The sequence below is a fragment of the Euwallacea fornicatus genome, chromosome 3 (genome assembly GCF_040115645.1).
Source record: "Euwallacea fornicatus isolate EFF26 chromosome 3, ASM4011564v1, whole genome shotgun sequence".
Lineage (NCBI taxonomy): Eukaryota > Metazoa > Arthropoda > Insecta > Coleoptera > Curculionidae > Euwallacea > Euwallacea fornicatus.
The window spans coordinates 186,704-210,563 of NC_089543.1; the positions used below are offsets into that span (position 1 = coordinate 186,704).

Consider the following 23,860-nt stretch of genomic DNA (forward strand, 5'->3'; position numbering starts at 1 on the left):
TAATGTAAATATAACTCTCAATTACTGGAAATAATGAACTCCTCATTACGAATGATCTTAAAAAAAATCTCACAGTAGACGATGAATCATAAACGTAGAAAATGGATTAAACAATTTGCTATTTACCATCAAACATCCGATATTTATAAAAACTTATGAAAACACTATTTTTCATCATACTATTGATATATAGAGTGTCCGGAAATAACTTTGTAATATTTTGGGAGGCGATTCTTGAAATCAGAATAATAAAAAAACTCTTATAAAGGACCCCAAAAAGTACCACTTAAAGAAGCTAGAACTCTTCAAGGAAAAACTCCAAACATGGGTTTTTCACAATATTTTCTAAACGAATTCTCATCATTATTCATTCATCATTTATTTTCATTTTCAATATTAAGAATATTAGTCTTGTTAATGCTGGTTAATAAAAAAATATTTCTATTACAAGGATGCCCAGTGAGTTTATTAAGATGCATTTGTGCATGTAATTGTGGATGGGTTTATAAAAAACTCATCTTTCTGAAAATGGTCTATCTTTGCAGAGTGCAATAAGAACACATTTTTTGTTTAAAAATATTTGCGATTCAGTAATTCGATTTCTAAAATTCAGACATGTCGCAAGCAAAAAAGTTAGGGCGATATTATCGTAAGAGACCCCACATATGCGACGTCACTGACTAAATTCTGCAATTATTAATATTAAAATATATCGGATATTATAATTTTAGTGCAAAGCTGTTCTAAAAAGTTGCGAAAAAAACATCTTAAAAGTTCTTCCTTTAAGAGGTTTCAGTCCCTTTAAGAAGCAATTTTTGGAGTATGTATATAAAAACTTGTTTTATTATTTTAATTTCTAGAATCACGTTCCAAAATATTTAAACGTTATTTTCAGATACCTTATATATACAGGGTTGCTCATTAGTGCGTCAAAGTGCGATATCTCAGTAAATATAAGTTTTGGAAGGAAATTTGTTTTTTTTGCAATTTTGCAACCCTGTATATATATACACCAGATCTACTGTTATTAAATGAGCGCTATTTTGTGAAAATGAAACACCAATTTTAACAAGAAAAGAAAAAAAATATATTCAAAATATTGACCATTGCTCTCTACACATTTTGACCACCTTTTTGGCAATTTATGTATACCACGCCAATAGAAATGTACCTTTTTGGCATCAAACCAATTAGACACCCAATTTTCTACTTCTTCGTAGGAATCGAAGTTCTGCTCAGCCAATGCGTGTCCCATCGATGAAAACAAATGGTAGTCCCAAGAAGCCAAGTCTAGTGAATACGGCGGATGGCGTAGCAACTCCCAGCCAAGTGTTTTGATGGTATCCTGAACCGGCGTTGCTTTGTGTGCAGGTGCGTTATCATGGAGCAAAATTACCTTCCCGTGTCTTCTGGTCCATTCTGATCGTTTTTCGATCAATGCATTGTTTAAATTAATCAATTGTTGTCGATAGCGAACAGTATTAACGGTTTCACCAGGTTTTAAAAGCTCGTGGTGTACCACACCTTTCTGATCCCACCAAACACACAGCATTGCCTTGTTGCCGAATCGATCAGGTTTTGCAGTCGATGTTGATGGTTGTCCCGAATCGACCCATGACTTTTTCCGTTTAGGATTTTGAAAATAAATCCATTTTTCATCTCCAGTAACAATTCGATGTAAAATTGATTTTCTTTCGTGCCTTTGAATCAAAATTTCACAGGCGTTTTTTCGGTTCTCCACCTGTCTTTCCTTCAAATCATGCGACACCCATTTTCCACACTTGTGGATCTTTCCCATAGCTTTTTAACGATCAGAAATTGTTCGTTGTGCAGCATTTAGCATTTCTGCCATTTGCTTTTGACTTGAAGTGTCATCTTCATCCAATATTGATTGCAGTTCGGCGTCTTCAAACTTTTTTGGTGGTCTGCCACGTTCTTTATTTTGCACATTAAAATTGTTATTTCTGAATCGTTGAAACCATCTTTTGCAGGTTGCTTCTGATAAAGCATAATCACCATATGCCTCGACAAGCATTCGATACGACTCTACAGCACTTTTCTTCAAATGAAAGCAAAAAATTTATGCTTTCCGCAAATCATCATTTTGTGGTACAAAATTCGACATTTTTGGCACAGTGAAATAATATATTGTTATTTGCTCAAGGCCTGGATTTTTACTAAATATGTTTGTCAGTTTGCATATCAACCAAGCAAACAAAAAAAAAGGTTTGTTTATAACAAATGCCCTATATCGAGACATTTATATTCTGACGCTCACTTCATTCTGGTACACCTATATATATACAGGGTGTCCTCGAATTACGTGGCCAAAATAATACCGCAGATTGTTTGAGTGAAAATAAGTCGATTTAACTAAACTTCCCTCAGTCCAAAAGTTGATAATTATGGAGCTACAGGGTGTTAAAGTTGAAAAAAAAAAATCACATTTTCTTTAATATCTTTCGATTTCTTTGAGTTAATTTCACGAAATTTCATATTTGAGGGTGTTTTAGGATACGAAATTCAAATTTATTAACGATTTAGTTGTTTCTTCTAGGGGGCGCCACAAGCGACCATTAGGACACATTTAAATCTCTGTAACTTTTTCGTGCCACGGTGTATATTATTTTGGTATTTAAAAACCTTTTTCCCTACCTTTTATACTTAGAAAAGGTATACTTTATTGACGTCGCTAGAAGCAACGGTTTTGGAGAAAAAAGCATCTAAGCCTGATGATGCATGCAAATTACCTTAAAATTATTTTCCGTTAAAAAAAATTAAGTTTTTTAAAAATAATTATTAGTAAAGGTATAACAATAAGTTTTCAAAATTAGATATTATTAAATAGAAAACAAAAATAATAATTAACAAAGAAACAACAACAAGCGAGAATAACACTTACTAATTAATTAAATTAACTTATGTAAATTACAGGAACAAGAAGCGAAACTGACAAGAAAAACTGAGGGCTAAATAAAAAAACTGACATTTGAGAAACAAATTCATATATTTTTTCCTGTTTCTGAAATTTCAAATCAATTGTTTATTTTTATATATAATATCTAGATAATATGGAGAAATACTATAAAATTTAAATTTTACGCTAAGGGTAACAAAAAAATATATACTGATAACTAAAATTTAGGAAACAATTTCTGCATTTTTTTATTTTTCTTCAGATTCTATAAATATGTCATATGGCAGATCCCAATTTTTAACTGTTTTCTATATATAGACATTCCAAACCATTCCAAAAATTTAAAATGAGTGTCTTGAAAACGATTTTGGTTCAAGAAAAATAGTTTTACGTTACGTTTTGAATTTTTCTAGACCTGTTGAAAATTTGTTAAAATTAACATGTGACAAATTATACTTATCAATTCTCTCTGAAAAATGAAGCATTTAAAGCAACGTAAAAACAGTTTCGCTCGTGCTCGAACTAAAAAGTTTGGAAATGCAAAAATGCTAATGTTCCTTAATGTCCAATTTGGTTTAAATTCTTTTCCCACAATTTTACGACTCATTTTTTATGAACATATCCTTAGACTTGAAATATGTTTGCCTGCTTTTTAACTTATTTATGCAGAAAATTGGTATTGGAACACGGCCCAAAGTATTCCCTCCCATATTGAACCTCGTTGAGGTAAGGTTTAGTTTTATATGCACAAGAGGGCTCAGCAATGACTTTGAAAGTTCCCCAAACATAAAAACTCAATTTTACTGTTCCAAAGAATTTTATGTAAGAAATTGTGAACCCTTTTGCTTTTTCAGTTTTCAGCCTGGGAATGTCAAAAGTAACGGAATAAAGTGCATCAACAGATTCCTGCAATTCAAAATATTAAGATCCATTGCAATTCTTGTATTCAGAAAGTTAATATTAACAATAATATAAGGCGTTAAAGTTTAAATTTTATTTTTTATTTTATTTCATATATTCGCAGTCTTTTGATTTGTGGCACTGAAATTTGATATCTGGGAGTTTTTCGACGTGGCGAATAAGCTGGTGCTGTCAATTTTATTGCAGCTAATAGAGGACGCTACTAGAAACCGTCTTGGCTAGTTAAAAGGACTCAAATTTTTTCTACGCATTTCCACTAGTCTTATTAATAAATAATATTATTCCGTTTAATATTTTAGATAAAAAAAGGTATGCTTGTTGGTAATCTTAACGCTTGATCGTTTTCGAGATATTTGTATAATGTACAATACTTACAGCACAGAAATACTTCAATTTTGAGTTTGAAACCTACCACTTTGTCATTAACAAAACGGTATTCAGTTTAAATATGGCGCCCGTGTAAACAAAACAAAAGCTTACTTCGTTTGACTTCGCTAACTCTCGATTCCATTGGAAAATGCCACATACGAACATTCATGAGATATTAAACTCGCAAATATCGCAAAAACGGTCAAGTCTTGAGGCTACTAACATGTATACTTTTTTTAAATTAGAATGTTAAATAGAATAATATTTTTTATTATTAGGGCTACTCGAGTTGCGTAGGAAAAAAAAATAGCTTTTTAGCTAGGCAACACAGTTTGAAGTGGCGCCCCCTGGTAGCTACAAAAAGCTACAAAAAAAGACAGCACTAGTTTATTTTTCACTTTCCAAAAACCTCCGGATGCTAAATTTCAGTATCATATGTCGAAAAACTGTGACGATATGAAACAAAATCAAAAATAAAATTTCAACTTGATCATCCTGTATCTCTGTTAATATTAACTTTCCGAATCTATCATTTGTGCCAGATCTTAATATTTCAATTGCAGGAATCTGCCGTTGCTCTTTGTCCCATTACTTTTGAGACACCCTATATAATAGGCGATTTTGCTCGACGCTTCAAACAGGACATGTATCTCATATATTCGAAGTAACTTAAGACCTTATTTGTCCCAAATGTATTTCCATCTATTTTAAGGGCCCGACAGTTTATTTAGTTTATCGCCCTGGAATAATGTGTTTATGTAGTTCCTCCACGTCTTTATTGGATATTCTCTATATACCTCAGTTTCGATTCTCCATCAATCGTCCAGTGGCTTCCTTTTACGCCTCGCGGAAACTATCTCCGCCTTTTTAATTCAACTCCTACGGAAATGACGCGTATTTATTAGAATAAGTTCCTACAATTCGTGTCATAATTAAACAAATAGAGATGTGTGAAAATAACTTTAGCCACACGTTAATTCCATCACTCAGAAGATTAATTGAGCTCGCAAAGAAATATTTTGATTACACTGAGCATTGGTGTTGTGGCGGCAGCCAATTGATTAATACCTCGGGTGCTGGTAAATGTAATCTTTATTTGATTTACTATTTGTGTATTGATTATAAATTTAACAAGCACTTAATTTAGTTGAAGTGTTTTTTGAAGAGCTGTTTTAGACGTCCTTAAATCCGCAATAGTAATTTCTAGGAAATTTAAAGTTTTTATTTGCTTTACTCCCGTTTGTTTCGGCAGATATTTAAATCGCTAAAAATGTCGTAAAAGTCCTTCAATGCCCCTCTCATCAACAAGTACCCAAATAGGTAACAAGCGAACATGGCACTACCTTTGATTTCAGTTGAAAGCTTCCCCACACAAGCTAACCACTAATAACTTTTCGGGAGGTTTCAGCATTGCTTCGTTTAGGTTTTTTCAAAAGCACTAAAACACTTTAACAAGTGAAAGCCAGTCCAGCACTGATTCGTGTCCATCCGGCGATTTTCTTCATAAAACATGTTCCCGGCATTTATTTACAGTCTCTCTCCATGACCGAAAAGACTTTTATTGAAAGTCAGGAATGTTAAATTGGCGCGTGGAGTGTTGCGGCAGACCTTCCGACACTTCATGTTATTTTCTGACTCTGTGACAGGCATCACTGAAACTAACTGGAAAACTCTCTGGATATTCGCGATTTCCCTGTGTCAGAGAAAGACGGAAAACGGCATTTGCCTTGCGCGGGTTTCTACCGCGGATTATGAACTCAGTTCAAACTTTATAAAAGTTCAGTTAATGGATTTTTGTTAAAAATTTGGCCCGCACAGCAGTTAAATATGCCGTAAAGTGTAAACATTGCGTTACCTGTTTTATTTGTCTTTTATTGCTTCGCCCTGCCTCAAGCTGTTGACCTAAAAACACTAAATTGAAATAAACATATCGACCGGTAGTAGAGTATACTTCTTTTGTTGCCGCAGTTATAGTGTGGTGAAAAATGGTGTGTTATGACTGCTGGACGCACTTAGCCGGGTAAAAGCTTCCTATAATGGTAATAACCTTAAAAGGTTAAGGAAAAATTGGCCATTAGAACTCCAGTAAAAAATTTGATTCAACTTCTTTCCAAAGAAAGTTACCAGTTATTCACCTGTTACGACTTAATAATCTCTTCTTAGCTATAGTCTCTCTAGAAATTATCTGAAATTTTATATTTTTTCAAATTTTAACGTGCCGTGCGGTTCTAAATTGCCCTCTCTGTTAACTTTCTAAAAAATTATTAGTTTTTAAAAACTCAAAAGCGGCATTAAATAGGACAAAAAATATTATCTTTTGATCTTTATTTATTGTATTAGATGTTCCATCCGTCACCGGTAATGTAAAAATGGCTGATTAAAAAAAAAATGAGACATGGGCCAAGTAACACCTCAAATAAAGGTCTTTTGGAATTCTAGTTGGAATCTCATAAGTTTTATTCACGTCACGAAACGCATTGATTGAGATTCGTCTTACGCAAAGTGACAAGTCATACAAATTTAACGTGCTAAAAAAGAATAAAGATATATTTCAATGGCTAAACTTAGCTCTAGTTTTTGTACGGTTATCGCTCAATTTGTTGATATTTTTTGTTTAATTTCGTGTTTTAAACCGTCGTTTTGTTTGTTCAGCAACTTTAACGGTAAAAATTTGTTTTTTAAGAACTGAAATAGCGCTCCTGGTTAATTATTATCGGTGTTACTATTATTGTTAATATAATGCCCAAGTTCTTAACCAGTTGATGTAAGGAGCTTGTAGCGTGTCTTATCAACTGTTTTGAAAGATAATTGAAAAATAACGGATCTTTGTTGCCACTGAATTCGGCTGGAGAGATAAATTGAATTTTAATATTTTGAAATTGAGTATTAAAAATTCTTGTTTTATTTAGCATTTTTCAAATATTTTTCCTTCCATTTCCTTATTCCTGCTGTATATTACCTTCGAAAAGATGTAGAATTATTGCTGGTATGAAGCCTGTGACCTATGTAAAAAGTTACGTGATTTGAACCATAAAATGAATGATACTTTGTGGTTCAAAATCTATAGATTAGTTTTTAAGAAAAAATGCTCTCAATTTGGTTAAAAAGACAATACAAACTCAGTTAAATAGTAGGTAAGCAAGGAAAAAACTTATTTGTTGAAAAGAAATTAGTTTGATTTTGGGCTCACAAACAATCTTTAGTTAAAAAAAATTACCGAGTTTATATTGCATTTTTTACAAAATGTATAGATGTTTTTCTCGAAAATATATTAATAAGTTTTTAATCCCATTACATCATTGAATGTAGTTTTCAATTAACTTTAATTTGAAGTATCTGTTGACCCTTGTTTCAATTTTTAAAAATCGGCCATTTTGTGCTACTGGTGATCTTAATAATTTTCAAAAAAATAAACAAATATTAAACATTAAATTGTTGAAAAATAATAGTTTGTTAACACATTGGCTACCAACTACGTGATAACTCATAAACATACTTCTTACTCAGGACGCTGACTACGACTTAGACAACTCGTAGTTGTCCGCTTGGTCATTATTAAGTTACTACGAGCATATTCTCAAATTGCAGTGTAAATATGAATATTTGGTGTCTGGGAAAATGGAAATAAATCAACTGTGATGTGTTTGAACAAAACATTTATTCATAAACAAACATATGATTCTAAAAAAATACTAAAAATAATGAAAGTTTTAGTTAAATTGTCAGAAACTAAAAATCTTATTTTTATCTAGTGGTTATGATATGTTTTGGTAATACAGTGGAGTTCGGTTATAACGGACCTTCAAAGGAGTTTAGTTTTAGCCCCTTATTATTGGAAGTCCGTTACAGACGAATATCAATTTAAAATAAATATGAATATAGAAACTTTATTTAATATTTAGGAACAAAATATAAATTTTTAACTAAAAACATAATACTAAGGTGATGACGTAGAGTGACAGAGCCATTTTGTGATGAAGCCTTGTCAAATGAGGTTATTACTACCGTCGCTGCTAAATAGCCAAGTGTCGGGGAATACTGAGGCTCTTACTAGTATAAGAGAAGAACGAGAAGGGGAAAGGAATGTACAGTTGAAATATGGAAGGGCAGAGCTGTAGTAAGGTAATGCTAAATTCATTGGTCTGTTCTTCCATATATTTTTAATAACTATCCATCTATTAAATATAGAGAATATTCGGTGTGTTATTCTGACATGTATATTTTTGAGACATATATGATTATTTAAAAAATCTGTTAAATCAAAAAAATTTTGGATTTAAATTGAAGTAGGCACGAACCAGACCATGTTATATATAGGATGTCTATTATAACAGGTTGCGTCATAACCGGACTCTACTGTATTAATAATTAATAATTAAATCGATAATTTAATCGAATCGTGTTTTTTGAGCGGGTTTCGAAAACTTGGTGTATAGTCAGAGTGTTAAAAACCTCCCAGAGGAGAGTGAAGGTTAGAACTGCACGGTATTTCTTTGCTGTAACATTCTACAACACAAGGAAACAAGAAAAAACCTGTACGGACTTCTATACAAAACCAACAAAGAATAGACTTTGTCAATATTTTCGAAAAGATAATTTCAGTAAAGTTTTTGTATCTAACAAATGTTGTTTCCAGCTTGGTGCAAATTACTTAATAATCTTATGAAGAGAAAATGTTGATGTTCAAATTTGGAAATTTCCCACTAAAATAATGTTTCAGGGAGCCATATCTTAGTGTGGTGCTACATCTCTCTAAGTATTTAATAGTAGCGTTAATAGCGCACAGTATTCTGACATTCTAAATGGTTTTCATCTTGAAATAGCTTACATTTTATATCTAGAGGAGTTTTAGTAGCATAATGCAAGATGGCATACTTCTGTCCAAACACAAATTTGGATACAAGAACAGCAATTCACAACAACTGTACGGCCAGTAGTTTCACCAGATCTCAATCCCATCGAAAACATATGGGGTCTAATGAAGATTGAAGTTGAACGAGGAGCGTCACGAAATAAAGAAGATTTGATTCGGTCAGTTTTATAGATCTGAATTAGCATTATTATGGTGGTGATCTAATTTCGGTAGGTATTTGGAGGTTTAGTTAAGTGTTTAGGATTAAATGGAGATTGTATAAGTAAATAAAATAAACTATTTGTTTGATATTTTATAATTCATGTAACAAAAGTATATATATACATGTTTGTAAATGTATTAATGTAAAATGTATTAACTTCCTATTGTCAGTTTCAGTATAATAAATGTACACACGTCAATCGACAAACTTGAATCGACTTTAGCCCATCTCTAGTGACCGGATTTCGATTACTATAAATCTCAAAGGAAGGCTTTGTGAAAGCGCTGATTTTGTCCAATATTTTCAACTCTAACCCCGACAGATCGGAAGCGTCGGTAAAAACGAATAGTTTATTTTTCAGTGTTTCATCTTATTTGGGGCCTGATTTCAAAGATCTATTAATTTAATTTCTATCCAGAGACGTAATCGTCGGTATCTCGATCGTCTCTCGGAGTCGTTTTTCAACACCGTGAAAATAAATCAGAATTTGCACCACGCAAATACACTTGCTAATGTTTTATTGCAACTGCTTATACAGGGCGGCCCATTTAAAGCAGTCTATCTGTAATGTTTTGAATGGAATTTTTTTCTTCTGAAAACCTCGAAACACGTTAATTTTATTTTTAAAGAGGACATTTTTAGATCATAAATTCATGAAAGTAGAGTGATCCCCCTAAACGGGGTGGCAACTCCTTCAAGAACCTTAAACGACTTGGGGGTAAACTGGCACATCAAATTAGAGATATTTCAATTCTCTTTGAAAGTATGCTGAAATATTCTTCCTCCACCTTTAAATATTGTAAAAACTCGTTTTAAAACATCGGTGAAATAAGTCGAAAAAAATGACCTAACCTTAATAATAATAAACTCATCAATACTACAAAAAATGATATTTATCATCAAATTCTTAAGGTAAGGTGAAAGATTTTGTTAACATTGAACGGATAGTTTTGTTTCGATTTTACACTGATCAGAATTGTACCGCGAAATTTGTCGATTCATCCGACGATTCAAAGCAACATGGTTTACATCATTGCAGAGAGGATTGAAATTATCACTATCGATTTCAAAACAATGAAATGGTCCGAGAAGCTAGAAGAATTTTTAATGGAAAACATCCCGGTAAAAATCAGAGTCATCCTTGCGTGACGAATTTAATATCTAAATTCATGGAGACGGGATCCGTCGCTAACAAAAAACATCAAAGGAGATACACCCTTACCAACGAGGCTGCAAAGATTGCAATTTTGTGGCACATCTAAATATATATATCATCTAAATGAAGAAAAGTTTATTTCAAGCAATCGAGAGTTAGAAGGAACATCAGATGTTCCACGTAATAGTATTCGGAGGATTTTGAAAAAGCCTAATTTCGACCCGTATAAGGTGCACGTCATTCATGAACTCAATGAAGACGATACAGATCGCCGTATGCAAGGTTGTGAGCTGATGAGTGAAAACATTTTGATCAATCCCAATTTATTATATTTTACATGCTTTTCCGACTAATGCATATTTTTTTCTGCATGGTTTCGTCAATAGACATAATTGCAGATATTGGAGGGGGTGAATCTTAGAATTATGAGAGAACAGCATTCATAATACCTAGAAATATTTAATGTATGGGTTGGGATTTTGAGAAATCGTATTGTTGGACTTATTTTCTACATGATAACCTGATGGGTGAATCTTACCTCTATGTGCTTCGAGACTTCATCTACCCTCACATTGTGGATATTCTTGAAAACGACGATCAGATCCCAAAGAATGGTGTATTTTTTTTAACAGGATGACAATCCGGCACACTATGCAGTTCCTGTGCATGAGTTTTTGAATCAAGATTTTCCCAAACATTAGATTGGTAGAAGTGGTTTCAGTGAATGGCCCCCAAGATCGCCTGATTTAACTCCATTGAAATTTTTCTTATAGGATAATTTAAAAACTGTTTTTTATAAAACGAAATCTCCCTTTTTAAGGAAAATCTTCGCTAACGAATATTGATAGAGTTTGGTTAAATAACTCCCAAATTGCTACACAATGTTCGGGAAGAGATCCAACAAAGATTTAATTAAAACCATATAATTAACATTTTTTTTTCATTTTGTTTCAACGATGTTTTAAAACTGGTTTTTACAATATTTAAATGTGAAAAAAAATATTTCAGCATGCCTTCAACGATAATTGAAATACTTTTGATTTGATGTGCCATTTTACCCTCCGTACCATTTAAGATTCGTGAAGGTGTTGCCACCCCGTTTAGGGGGATGACTCCACACCTACGAATTTATGATCTAAAAATGTTTCCTAAAAATAAAATTAGCATGTGTTAGGCTTTTTAGAAGCACAAATTCCATTCACGATATTTCAGGTGGATCCTTTTAAATGGGCCTCCCTATATATCTACAGCTTTTAAATGATGTTGAAGTTAAAAATTAGGTGGAAATTAGAGTATCCTGGTTAAAATTGAAAGTGTTTCTTATAGATTCCTACAGTACTTACCTACTTCGGAAGATACACAATTTTTGGATAGGTACTACTAAAGTATTAAAAAAAGTAATATTATAGGTATGGAATTATCCCGAAAGTGGCGGGTAGTTTTGAATTAAAATATTTCCCACTGTTTTTATGTTGCATGCTGGGCAGTATTTGGTCTTTTTGCACACGCTTTTTTCGCACAACTTCAAAATATACAGGGTGTCCGTTTCTAAAGCCTAACCATGATGATTTCGATGACCATAAAAGATTCAAAGTTGATTAAATTGGGGTAAAGTTGTAAAATTTACAATAAAAAAATGCGGCGATTTAAAATTCAAAAAATTTTCATGACTTTTGGAGAATTCATAAAATAGTATGTAAATAAACGCAGTAAATTGGAAGGTCTCTAATTTGGTCAAGGAATTGAAAATTTTATGAAGTAAGTACTATAAAAAATATATGGGCGTAAAAAGGGGTCTGGCCTCCATAAAGAATAACGCACTATGTTTTGTCACCGATTTTTATTCGAAGTGCCTCAAAAATGAAATAAACACAAACTTGCAATATAGGGTGCTCCCAACCAAATGGCAATAAATATTTATTTATTTTTTAATTTATTTTATAGGCACCTTGATACCTCTTGCAGTTTTTGAGATATATCTTTTAAAGAATATTCGAGGCGGATCAAGGGAGTCTGGCCTCCAATAAAAAATAACGCAGTACATTTTGCCACTATTGGCATGAGCTTAATAAGGTATATTGTAAACATCTCAAAACGATATGAGTTGCAATACTAGAATAAAAAAATTTTAAAAATCGAAACCTGAGTACCTTATGTATAAGAAGATCGCATTTAAACAAAAATGAGTTTTCTTCCACCCGATAACAGACTCAGGATTGGAATTGTACATAGAGAGACGTAATTAATTCCTCTTTAATATTTCGATATATATCGTGTATTCAAAACAGACTATTAGTAAGACTTAGTAATCGTCAAAGGATCTCTAATGTCTGCGCAGTATTTTCTTTCGACTGTTTGTTTGGAATGCTTTATGGCACAGCGAATAACATAAATCAGGATTTATCCCACACATATCCCATATTTCTTATTGTTAACAATTACTGAACTACCCTTTTAACTTGGATATTTGTAACGCAAAGAAATACGTTGTTTTCAACAACAGGATTATTTCGTTGTAATTTAAAACAGAAGAGCTTTGTGGTATATGGTACACATACACTCCCGAACATAAAATTAGGGCCACCTCGTAATTTGCATTTAATTTAATAGCTTATAGTTTATTCGAATTTTGCTCACCTGCAACATAATTTACTAACTTTATGCGGTGATTTCGTCGTGATTGCTCAAATGAAAAGGCATTTTCATTGCAACATGCCAACAAGTTTTCGCTTCAGTACCGAGTACTTACTTCTCTAGCAGCGATAAGACCTTGTAGATAACAATGCTTGCTTCAGGTTTTGGATCAAATTCTGCAGAACATTGTTCAGATCCTGCACTAATATTTCGCGAAACTTTCTGAAGTTTCTAGGAGCGCGGACATGTCTGTGTAAGAGTCATTTTATCCTGTCCCAAACACGTCTGTCGAATTCAAATCAGGACATTAATCAGGCCAGATAAAACGAGTGATTTAAACCTCATCAAGAAAAGCGGTAACCATGCGCAGTGTGCCGCCATGTCTTCATGCATAAAGTTTATCTTCTCTCCAAGAAAAATCATGAACAGTACAACATAGCTTTCAGAAACCTCTGTCAGCTACCTGTACGCATTCAAAGTCTCATTTTGGGTGAAGACTAAAATTTCTTCCCATACCATAACTGAGCCTCTATCAAAGGGAAGTCGATCTGTTGTCGACACGCTCGTACACGTCTGTTTGAGTCCGTAAGAGAAAATCGAGATTAATCTAAAAACAATACACGACTCTACTCCTTTACTGACCAAGCTAAATATTCTCGTGCAAAATTTAACTTCGCAATCCGATGTTCACGAGAAACCGGAGGCTCTGTAGCTCTAGATCGTGAGGATGATCCAGGAGCACCAAGTCGTCTTCTAACAGTCTACTCGCTTACGTTTATATTTCTCAGTTCACGTAGATGAGTTTGAAGGGACCGTAGCCGTTTAGTTAGTCAAAGGAATAGAAACGAGAAAGAGGCCATCTCTAGCTGTTCTGACCCGTCCTCGTCTTGATCCGGGCCTTCGAATGAGCAGCTCAGTCCCTTCATTCTGCTGAAGCAGTTGTTGCACACTAAATAGGCTTAATCTACAGTTTTTAGCAGGTTCGCGATGTCCGCCGTCATTTTCTGTAGCCGCCACAATTCGTGCAACAACGACAGGACTTATGGGCATTTTAATGAAAAGACGAAATGATCATTTTTAGAATTTGCAAAATATAGAGATAAAGACACAGAACACAATAATGCTAATAATTCGTTTCAGGAATTATGGTACGAAGATGCTTTTTTTGTCGGATGCTCATCGAAACATATGATTATGTATTAAGAGCGTATTAGATGTCGAACAGAAACCTTCTAAGTTAGAAAAATACCCCTTGAATTTGTGTATACGAACATTGAGAGATTTTTCAAGTGACTCTAATTTTATACTTTGGAGAGTACTTTACAATTTTTTTCCAATAAGGCCAGGAACATTCGAACAAAATTTAGCATCGTTTAAAGAATTATTACCGCACATGCCGAACATTCATTCCAAACCCTTTTTCATTATGTGAATTTATCGCCGTTTAAAGTTGATCGCTTTGAATTAATTCCAATTTCTTTGCCTTTGAAAAATGTTTAGATTAAAATTTTCTAATTTCCCTGACTCATAAATACCTACCAAAGAGACCTGTAATATATAATAATTGTGTACTATTTCTTCAAAAAATAAAATCGACACGTTCAAGTTTGCTGTAGCTAATAAATCACCCAGTGTGTGTCCCACATAGGCCTCTATTCTGTGACAATAAACGATAGTGGATGCTAGATCATGCAAGTCATCTGGTATACACGGTAACAGTTGACCTTGTTTGGCTTACTCAAGGTTTTAACAAAGAAAATTCGCCCTTGATGCTCTAAACATCATTTAAAAAGTGTGTGTGAATGAGGGTAGATGAGGGTGCTCTCAAAAAGGTTTTTTTGCGTGTGTCTATCATTACTATCTTCGAAACGATGAGAGTTACGACTTCGTTTGAATAAGACAAAGCTTGCCCCTTATGGAGCTCATTAAGGAAGACGCTTCAACGTTGCGACATTTTTAGTGATTTCTTAGATATTTGAAAAAAATATGAAAATGGCCAAAAACTTCATTTCTTCGTATTCCGTAATTGTTTATGGCAGAAAAGGCATTTAAATTGTAAGATTTCACTATGTCCTACTCTTTACTAAACAACACATTGAAGAGCACACTGCACATTAATTTTCTAATAACTTAATAACATTTAATAGCTTTTAATAACTAAATAATCATTATCAACGTCATTAGTTTAAATACGGACCTAATATTTTGATTTCATTACCAAAAGCGCTTTTTATTTCTAATCCACCCATGTATAATTTGTTAACGTTTCAACCCAAATCATTTATCATCAGACTATTTTTATTTGTCGTTTTAAACTACCCTACAAGTAAGTTAAGAAGATGAAGATGATTTTCTAACAATTTTTTACATTTAGTTCTCAGTTGATCAGATAAAGTAGTTTTTAGACTTATTTTCGTCTTTTATAATTTATGGCCGAGCTGAACCCATAAAAAACTAAGTTTCAATAATACAATTCAGTAGTAACGAAAAAATGAATATGTAAGTTGTGTATTTGCGAAATTTTCGTAATGCTAAAAATGCTTTGGAATAGTATCAGAAATTGTACCCAGACAGAAGATCTCCCACATCGAAAATCTTGAAAAAAAACCGTACTCATGTAACTTTCTTTCCAATTTCGCAAAATATTCTGATGATGAATTATTCAGGATGAAATGTTAATAAATATAAATAAATTATACATGGGGCCATTAGAAATAAAAATATGATTCGAAATGTGAAACAAAAATTCCAGATCCGTACTTAATAGTAATGAAGTAAATAACGATTACTTACTTGTTAAAAGCTTTGCAATGACATTCGATATGTCGTTTTGTAAACAGTAAAAAGTAGTAAAGCTTTGTAATTTAAACTTCTTTTCTGTCACAAACGTTTAGGAATTACGAGGAATTGAAGTTTTGGACCATTTTAATGTTTCTAAATATCTAGAAAATCCCTGAAAACGTAGCAACCTTGTAGCGGTTTCCTTAATGAGCTCCACAAGGGGCAAGTTCTATCAAATTTAAACGGTCGGAATTCCCACCTTTTCCGAGATAGCAAATGGTTGACACACCTAAAAAAACCTGTGGATTCTTGTAATTGTTTTAACTGAAATGAAACATTTTACTTTTGTTGTGCCCACTTATCATCTTCATTATCCTTGCACTCAGTCTGGAATTCAACGGTTTTCCGGGTGCTTCTTAGTATTGTTTCACGAGAGGTGAGCAGAGGTCGTTGAGATAAGGCAGGAGAGTCATTCGGAGTAGGAGAAGTCGTCCCAGAAGTCATTTTCGTTGTTTTCTTATTGCTTTTGAGTCAAGAAATCGTCCTGCAAGTAAAAAAATTAGTTGATAAAACACACAAAAGAATAATGGTTTTTGCAAATGACAGCGGTTATAGACCGGCAAGAAAATATTTGTGGAAACTCCTATAGCAGCGCGTTTAGAGGTTGTAATACGAATTTATGAATAATTCAAACTTTGTTTTCTAGGTCTCTCAGGTATGGCTTTGGTGAAAGAGATGTACTCTCTTTCGGAACTTCTAAATGATTACCGAGCTTCACAAATTAGTCTTTTACTGTCGTCCTCGAATTCAAAACTAATGCAAAATTCGTACCGAGAAGACGTTATTGTCCACGGAGCTAAATAATGAATATTAAATCGGGATTATCTGCGGCAAATTGAAATTCTATTGAGTAATTCGAAATTACTGTTTCCCCAATTAAGCCACTGCTCCCGGCATGCCAAACATCAATTCTACAATCCAAATAAAGTTTTCTATCAAATTATAATTTGACGTTTTCATCCCCTTTCCGGGGTACGGGAACGGAGATGATAATTTGGCTCAATGCCAAGAAATCTCGCACTTTGCATTTATAAATTTGGAGCTGGAAGAGATAGTCATCGAGAACGATAGCTTTTCCTGTTTGCTTTGCCCGAACGAAAGTTCCCATTCGAGGTTGTTGTATAGAGGTCAAATAGAACAATACAGGGTGCTCCTTAATGTCGTGCTAAAATTTCAAGATGTAATTCCGCAGATTATTGTATGACGAAAATTTCACAAGAACATATGTGCACTACGTTCCAAATTTTTAGCGAGAGGGTGTTGAAATTTTTCTTTTCAAATCGTCTCTTTAAAATTTCTCAGAAAAGATTTTAGATATATCTTTCAATTTCAGTGTATGTCCATGGCACATAACACTCCGCATTTTAATAAAAAAGTAATTATATTGCCTAACCAGTGACGTCCTTACTAACATGTTTTCCTATATTATTTATGAAAAAAGTGGTACGTCACTGAATTGTTTTCGCTGGAATAATTTTTCCGATTAGGCTTGTTAATCCTTTACTAATAAGATCCCTTATAAATAAACTATAAAATATATTAGGTGTATACCTATGACTCCCCATTTTTTAGGCATTTTCAACTGCTTGAAACTGTATAAATTTATTAACAATGTTTATTAAAAATAATTTCCATCGTTAATGACAACATTTTCTCAGAGATTAGGCAGTTTATGGAGTCCATCGTAAAAAAAATTCGTCGGTTTTGAAGCGATCCATTCATCAAGCCATTCTTGGACTTCTTGGCGATTCTGGAAGCGCCGCTCTGCCAAACCGTGAGCCATTGAACGGAAAAGGTGATAATCCGACGGGGTGATATCTGGCGAGTATGGCGGGTGCGGAAAGTCTTCCCATTTGAAATCCTTCAAGGTGTTCTTGACCGGTTGAGCGACATGAGGCCTTGCGTTGTCATGAAGCAGTATGACTTTGTCGTGTCGATCCGCCCATTCTGGCCTCTTTACTGTGAGTTGATTACGCAACTGCACTAGTGGTTGGAAGTAACGATTGGCAGTGACTGTTTCGTCAGGTTGGAGAAGCTCGTAATACAGTATGCTGCGCTGGTCCCACCAAATGCAGAGCAATACCTTCTTCCCGTGGATATTTGGCTTTGCGATCGAAGTTGTTGGCTCACCCGGGTTCACCCATGATTTTTTCCTTTTTGAATTGTCGAAGTAAACCCATTTTTCATCTTCGGTCACAATACGATGTAGAAAAGATTTTCTTTGAAAACGTTCAAGCAAGATCTTACACGTCGTTTTTCGTTGCTCTTTGTTCCTTTCCGTCAATTCATAAGGCATCCATTTTCCTACCTTTTGAATTTTTCCCATAGCGTGAAGACGAACCGAAAGCGTCTTCTGCGTGACGTTAAGGGAAGATGCGAGGTGTTCTTGCGTTTGCGCGGCGTCTTCGTCCAACAAAGCCTGCAGTTCTTCGTCTTCAAATTTTTTCGATGGCTTACCATGCTCCTTGTCGTTGAGGTCGAAATCACCTGATTTGAAGCGCTGAAACCATTGTTGGCAAGTTCTTATAGATGCAGCATCATTGCCATAAGCCTCAATGAGCATTTGGTGAGCGGCAGTGGCGTTTTTCTTAAGATAGAAAAGGAAGAGCAAAGCTTCCCGCAAATGATGTTCATTCGGCACAAAATTGGACATATTTAAACCTTAATTGAAAAGTTTTAAAAGGTCATATAGCAATTATCATAAATAAATAGAAAGCTGATAATACGGAGCAAAAAATGAAATAAAATTCCTTAAATAAAAAAATATTTTTTCAAAGAAAATAGAACTAGAAATAAAAACGCGGAGTCATAGGTATACACCTAATATTTAATTTCATATGAAGTGCCCCACCTAGTAATAACAATAACTAAGTCTTGTAATTTTGGCAAAACAATGTTTCGAAATAGAATATGAAATGATCAGAGTTTTCGTAGAAAAGAAAGAACTGTAATGGTTTTTTTGTCATCGACCTTCTAGATTTTTATTCCGTATATACATTAACTATACGTCACTGGTTTTTGCAAAAATTAGTGTTATCTTCTTAAAGCCAGATTAATTGTGTTCAAAAGTGCCTCTTGTACTTTTTCATTGTTATTTTATTGTATGTTTTCGAAGTAAAAATTATTTTATTAGGCAGTACAATAATAAGCCATGTTCGGAATGATTTATTTTAATTTTATTATTTTATTTGTATTCACTATTTTTTCAAGAAACAATGTATTATATTGTATGCGAAATGGCTTCCCTGTGCTTCAATACTTGCTCAAAATGACCTTCGCCAATTTCTTAAGACGGAAAAGTTATAACGCCCCATACCGTGAAAACAGAGCATTTCCAGACCCATATTTATATTAACCTTTTTTCATATTTGTTGATGTACAATCTGCCCTTAAATTTTAATCACAATATTCTGTAATACCTTGTATATGCAGGGTAGCCATTAAACATACGTCAAAAATTTAGGGCATCATTCATTGCACTATTCTAGGAATATTTTGTCCTTTATTGATTTTTGAAAAGCCTCTTCCTTCTGATGATATAAAGTAAGGAAAACTTTCGACAATGGCAACATTTTATTACTAAATATTACATGTAAAGCTTTTTAATCTACAAGAAACGTTGAAAATGACCACCTTTAGCTAGGATGCAAGACTCTAATCTTCTCCTCGTCGACCGGCGAACTCTTTCAAAAACATCGGGGTCGTTTCATATTGAATTACATTCTACAATAATCCACTTTTTCAAATCTTCCACATTTTTCACTGGAGCAGTATAAACTAATGATGATCTCACAGAAAACAGATGCTCCCATAGGATATAATCCAGAAGTTTAAGGCCGAGGATCGAGCAGGCCATAAGTGAGGTTCACTTCGATCAATCCGACCATCTCCGTATGTTAGTGACAAAAATTCACAACCATCCACATTGAAATGCATTGGTTCACCATCGTACATAAACCATATTACATTTATTGTTGCCAAAGGTACATCTTCTAGAAATTGAGGTAACGTTTGTTCCCAAAGGTGCGATACACCCCACCAGTCACTATTTCTGGGAAACATTTAGAACGTTAGAGTTCAACAATCTCTTGAGGCCAGAAGTAATATCCTTCATGCAAACTTTACCAAATAGCATTTTTGAAGAGGATAATGCAAAGCTAAATATTACGAACATTACTCGGAGATACCTGGATAAAGCACAATTGAGAATACTGTTTTGGCCTGCAGGGTCACCGGATCTATCACCTATCGAACATCTGTGGAACGTTTTCGAAATTTATCGAGGCCCCCAATTAATTTGGATAAACTACGACATCCTCTTGAGGTAACATGGAACGGTGTGTCCCGGGAAGATATTGATCATTTTCGGCAAAGACTGCCGCGAAGAGTATATGTTTGTGCTGATGTACGCAGCGATCTCACTCATTATTAACTTTTTAATTAATAATTTCTTTTACTGAAGCTCTGATCATCTTATAATCGGTTATGACGCGTGATTTTGCCTAAATTCCAACACATGATTGTTATTATTATCAGGAGGTGCATTTAATATAAAACTGAGAATATTATACAGTTCGTTAAAAAAGACCTTTTTCATGTAGAATTGATGAGCGTAATCAGAAAAAATGTTTCCGCGGAAAAAAATTTGTGACGTAACGCTTGTGTGTAACTCATCATTAATGTAAATCAAAACCGACGAAAGTATTGTAGTTTCAACAGATAACTCAGTCTGTGGATTTTATACGTTCTACTTTCGGATCTCCTTTAAAAGGAAAAGTAAAATATGGAATTCCAATGGCGATAAATCGTGAGGAAACGTGCACTTAACCTTGCCGAATCAGTATATCTTTTCTAGCAGAATTAATAACGATACCTCCAGGCATCGTTCTCAGGAATTCCCAGATGAGTTTCCCTCAAATTACATAGATAGCTCGGCTTATAAAGCGATTCCTGAAATCATCCTGGCCAACTTTTGCTCAAACTAATATTTTCCACGAAGCCTACTCGCTTTCTCGCATGTGGCGGTAACAGTTTATAAAGCCTCAAAGTCGCGTGAACTGGCTTTTATTTCAATTTATGTTAATTTATGCTCTTACTTTCCACTAAATAAGGTTATCTTTTCCTTGAAACTTTTTCCCCGCGGAGCAGGAAAATCTCCTTCATTCATTAGTACCAAGGAAAATTGCCAATTTCCTGAATGAAGTCATGATTCCGGTCAATACCTGACCTTTACTTTTTGAAGACGAAGAGAGGCTCTAACAGCTCCATGATTTCTGTCGACTTCTTATCTCTAAAGCGAAGATAATCGGGATTAAATTGGACTTAGACTTTGATGGATACTCACCAATTTATCCAAAACATTTTCGGACGAGTCAATAAGGGCTTACGATAGATAGAGCTCAAGTTTTCACATAAAAAATTAAACGAACCCAAGTCCTAATACTCCATCTTTCGTAAACACTTTAATCTTTGCCGTCTGTCGCTGAAATGGTGAGACATCGTATGTTTAGGAATGTGTCTCATTTATGATATAGTGCTTTTTTAGTTGTAATCCAAGATTTTGGTTTATTTTGCAATAAATAACTTTCTAGTTAATTTCCGTTTTAATTAAATCCGTTAATATGGTGTTCATATTCCTCAGCGCCACTTTAAGCCGCTTTATTTTTCTTTATAACGATTTAACGAAAGAGGGAATGGAAGTTTTCCGGAAAACAATTAACTTGTCCCTTGTTCGTGGAAAAGTTATTATTAAAATTAACTAAAATTTCTGTGATAGGGAATGTTAACAGTAGAAGATGGACAGGGAAGAACCTTCGATCAATCTCACAATACACGATTTTTCGGTGGCAACAACACAATTGCAAACTCTACGTTTAAAAATTTAATCATTGAGTAGAATCTAATTTTTAAAAAATGAGATAGAAAGAGGCAATTCCGAAAAACTGGAAGGCTCATACCATCATACCACACAGAAAATCCCGTGGGAGCCCTGGACATTCTAAACCTGGGGAAGTCCCACATAGCACATCAATAGTCATAGCAATACTCGCGAACATTCAAACATTTCCGTTCTTAGTAAAACTGAAAACAACGTCAGGACATTTACTTTTTGTCTAGGGAATAATTTATATAAGTAATTACCTACCACGGTTCCGTAAATTTTTGTATTCCATTTGATAGGTTCAAAAATGATATTATGCAGAATGGAACAGCCAAACGGAATAAATTTAGTTTCTGCAAATTTCAACATATGTGAGAAAATACCGAAACATGATAATTTTAGATTTCGAAATTACACCCTGCAACATAAAAATTTAATCCGTTAAATCCCCTTTGCGTGACAATTTCTACCCACGAATTTTTAAGTTTCAAGTATGAGTTTGTGATAGCTCATTTAAAAGATCTGTTCATTCTCTATTTAAAATTGCTATGGTTATAATTTAATTTGAAAGAATAATTGAAGAGAAATCGTGTAATTGAGCAAATTATCTGTGACAAATTGAAAACGTTTTAATTAATACCTCTTCGCTATTGATAACGCAACAAAATAACAAAACAAATCGATCTTAACGTACCTTAGTTTAACTTTTCCAAATTGGTGAATACAGAGGCGAAGTTTGCCAGAATGGCCAGCACGATCACCCGACCTTACTGCATTAGACTTCCTTATGGGGATATATGAAGACTACAGTACAAACCACGCCATCGAGCTGACTTAAAAAGAAGAATAACGCTTGCGATTAGATCGGTTACACCTCAGATGCTGATTAATGATAGAAGATATTTTTATGTACGGTCTGGATACTGCCAGCAGGTACGAAGGAGTCATTTTGAATATCTTATAGAAGATTGAGATTGATCCGTTTTCTTATTTTATTATGTAATCAATAACGAAATGGTATTAGTTATTAAATTTTAAGTTTAATGTAGAGAATGGCATCAATTACATAATTTTTTTCTATTATTCATTGCAATAAAATTTAAAACCATAGCAGTTTTGGATAGAGAATGAAGACCTTTCGATTGAGGCATCACAAACTCATGCTTCCAATAAAAAAAATTGGGGGTTGCAATTATCACACGAAGAGTGTTAATTTTAAGTAAAAACTATTTACGTTACAGGATGTAATATTATAATATAAAATTGACGTGTCTAGGTATTTTTTTCACCTACGTGGAAACATACAACTAGGGAATTTTTTCCATTGAATTATTCCACCCTGTATATGCCGTTGTATGTGCTCTTGAAAAAAATGTTGTTACAGAATTGAAGTCGAGAAAACATACATTATTAATGAAAAATAGTTAAAAGCATAAAATCAATCAAGAACAAAGTGATTAATGCCATAATTCAGCAAAAACTGAAACTAAAATTAATTTCAATCCAGAAGAGGGTAAACTGTCTTTGACCCTCATATACCGAAATCAATAATAACTAACTTGACAAAACGAACTTTATACGACGAAAAAAAGATTCTAGATTAAACGACTTATCCATATTAATCTTTTTAAGTCGATAATACTTCACTTATAATGGTACAAAAAGAACATGAATAAAACTCGTATATTCGTGTGAAACAGGCGACATTTCATTCAGGTAATATTCTAGTTTGAAACTCGTCACATGGATAAAATAATAAATATGAAATGTATAATAAATTTCTACAATTATTTCAATTATATAGACAAAGTAATATATCTGCAACAGCTGGAAAAAGCAATTATTGGAAAACAGAGTAGTTCGCAATGGCTGAATGTTAAAACTATAAAGTCTGGAACTTCTTGGAACATCAGTATCTCCCAGAAACGGAAAGAAAAGGGAAAAACAGAGATTTTACTCGGTAACCATTATTTATTTAGAAGATTTAAGAATCTGACCGACGACTTGATTGATTTTAGACGGTCAAGTATTCAAATATTGAAAAATGAATGGAGTTAAAGAGAGTT

The 23,860-nt window shown here is 33.7% G+C and overlaps 1 protein-coding gene across 3 annotated transcripts in view; it reads right to left on the minus strand.

Annotated features, from left to right (window-relative positions):
* The window catches only part of LOC136350521 (potassium voltage-gated channel subfamily KQT member 1-like), a 103,189-nt gene that overhangs the window by 63,941 nt on the left and 15,388 nt on the right, over positions 1 to 23,860 (minus strand). For 2 of the 3 annotated variants that reach the window (XM_066302310.1, XM_066302312.1), the window contains exon 2: positions 16,197 to 16,397. In XM_066302310.1, the coding sequence (XP_066158407.1) occupies positions 16,197 to 16,357 (161 nt within the window). In that variant the 5' untranslated portion in view covers positions 16,358 to 16,397. Of the gene's footprint in view, positions 1 to 5,550; positions 5,834 to 16,196; positions 16,398 to 23,860 lie in introns of those variants that run through there. The other variant, XM_066302311.1, reaches the window with a different exon arrangement.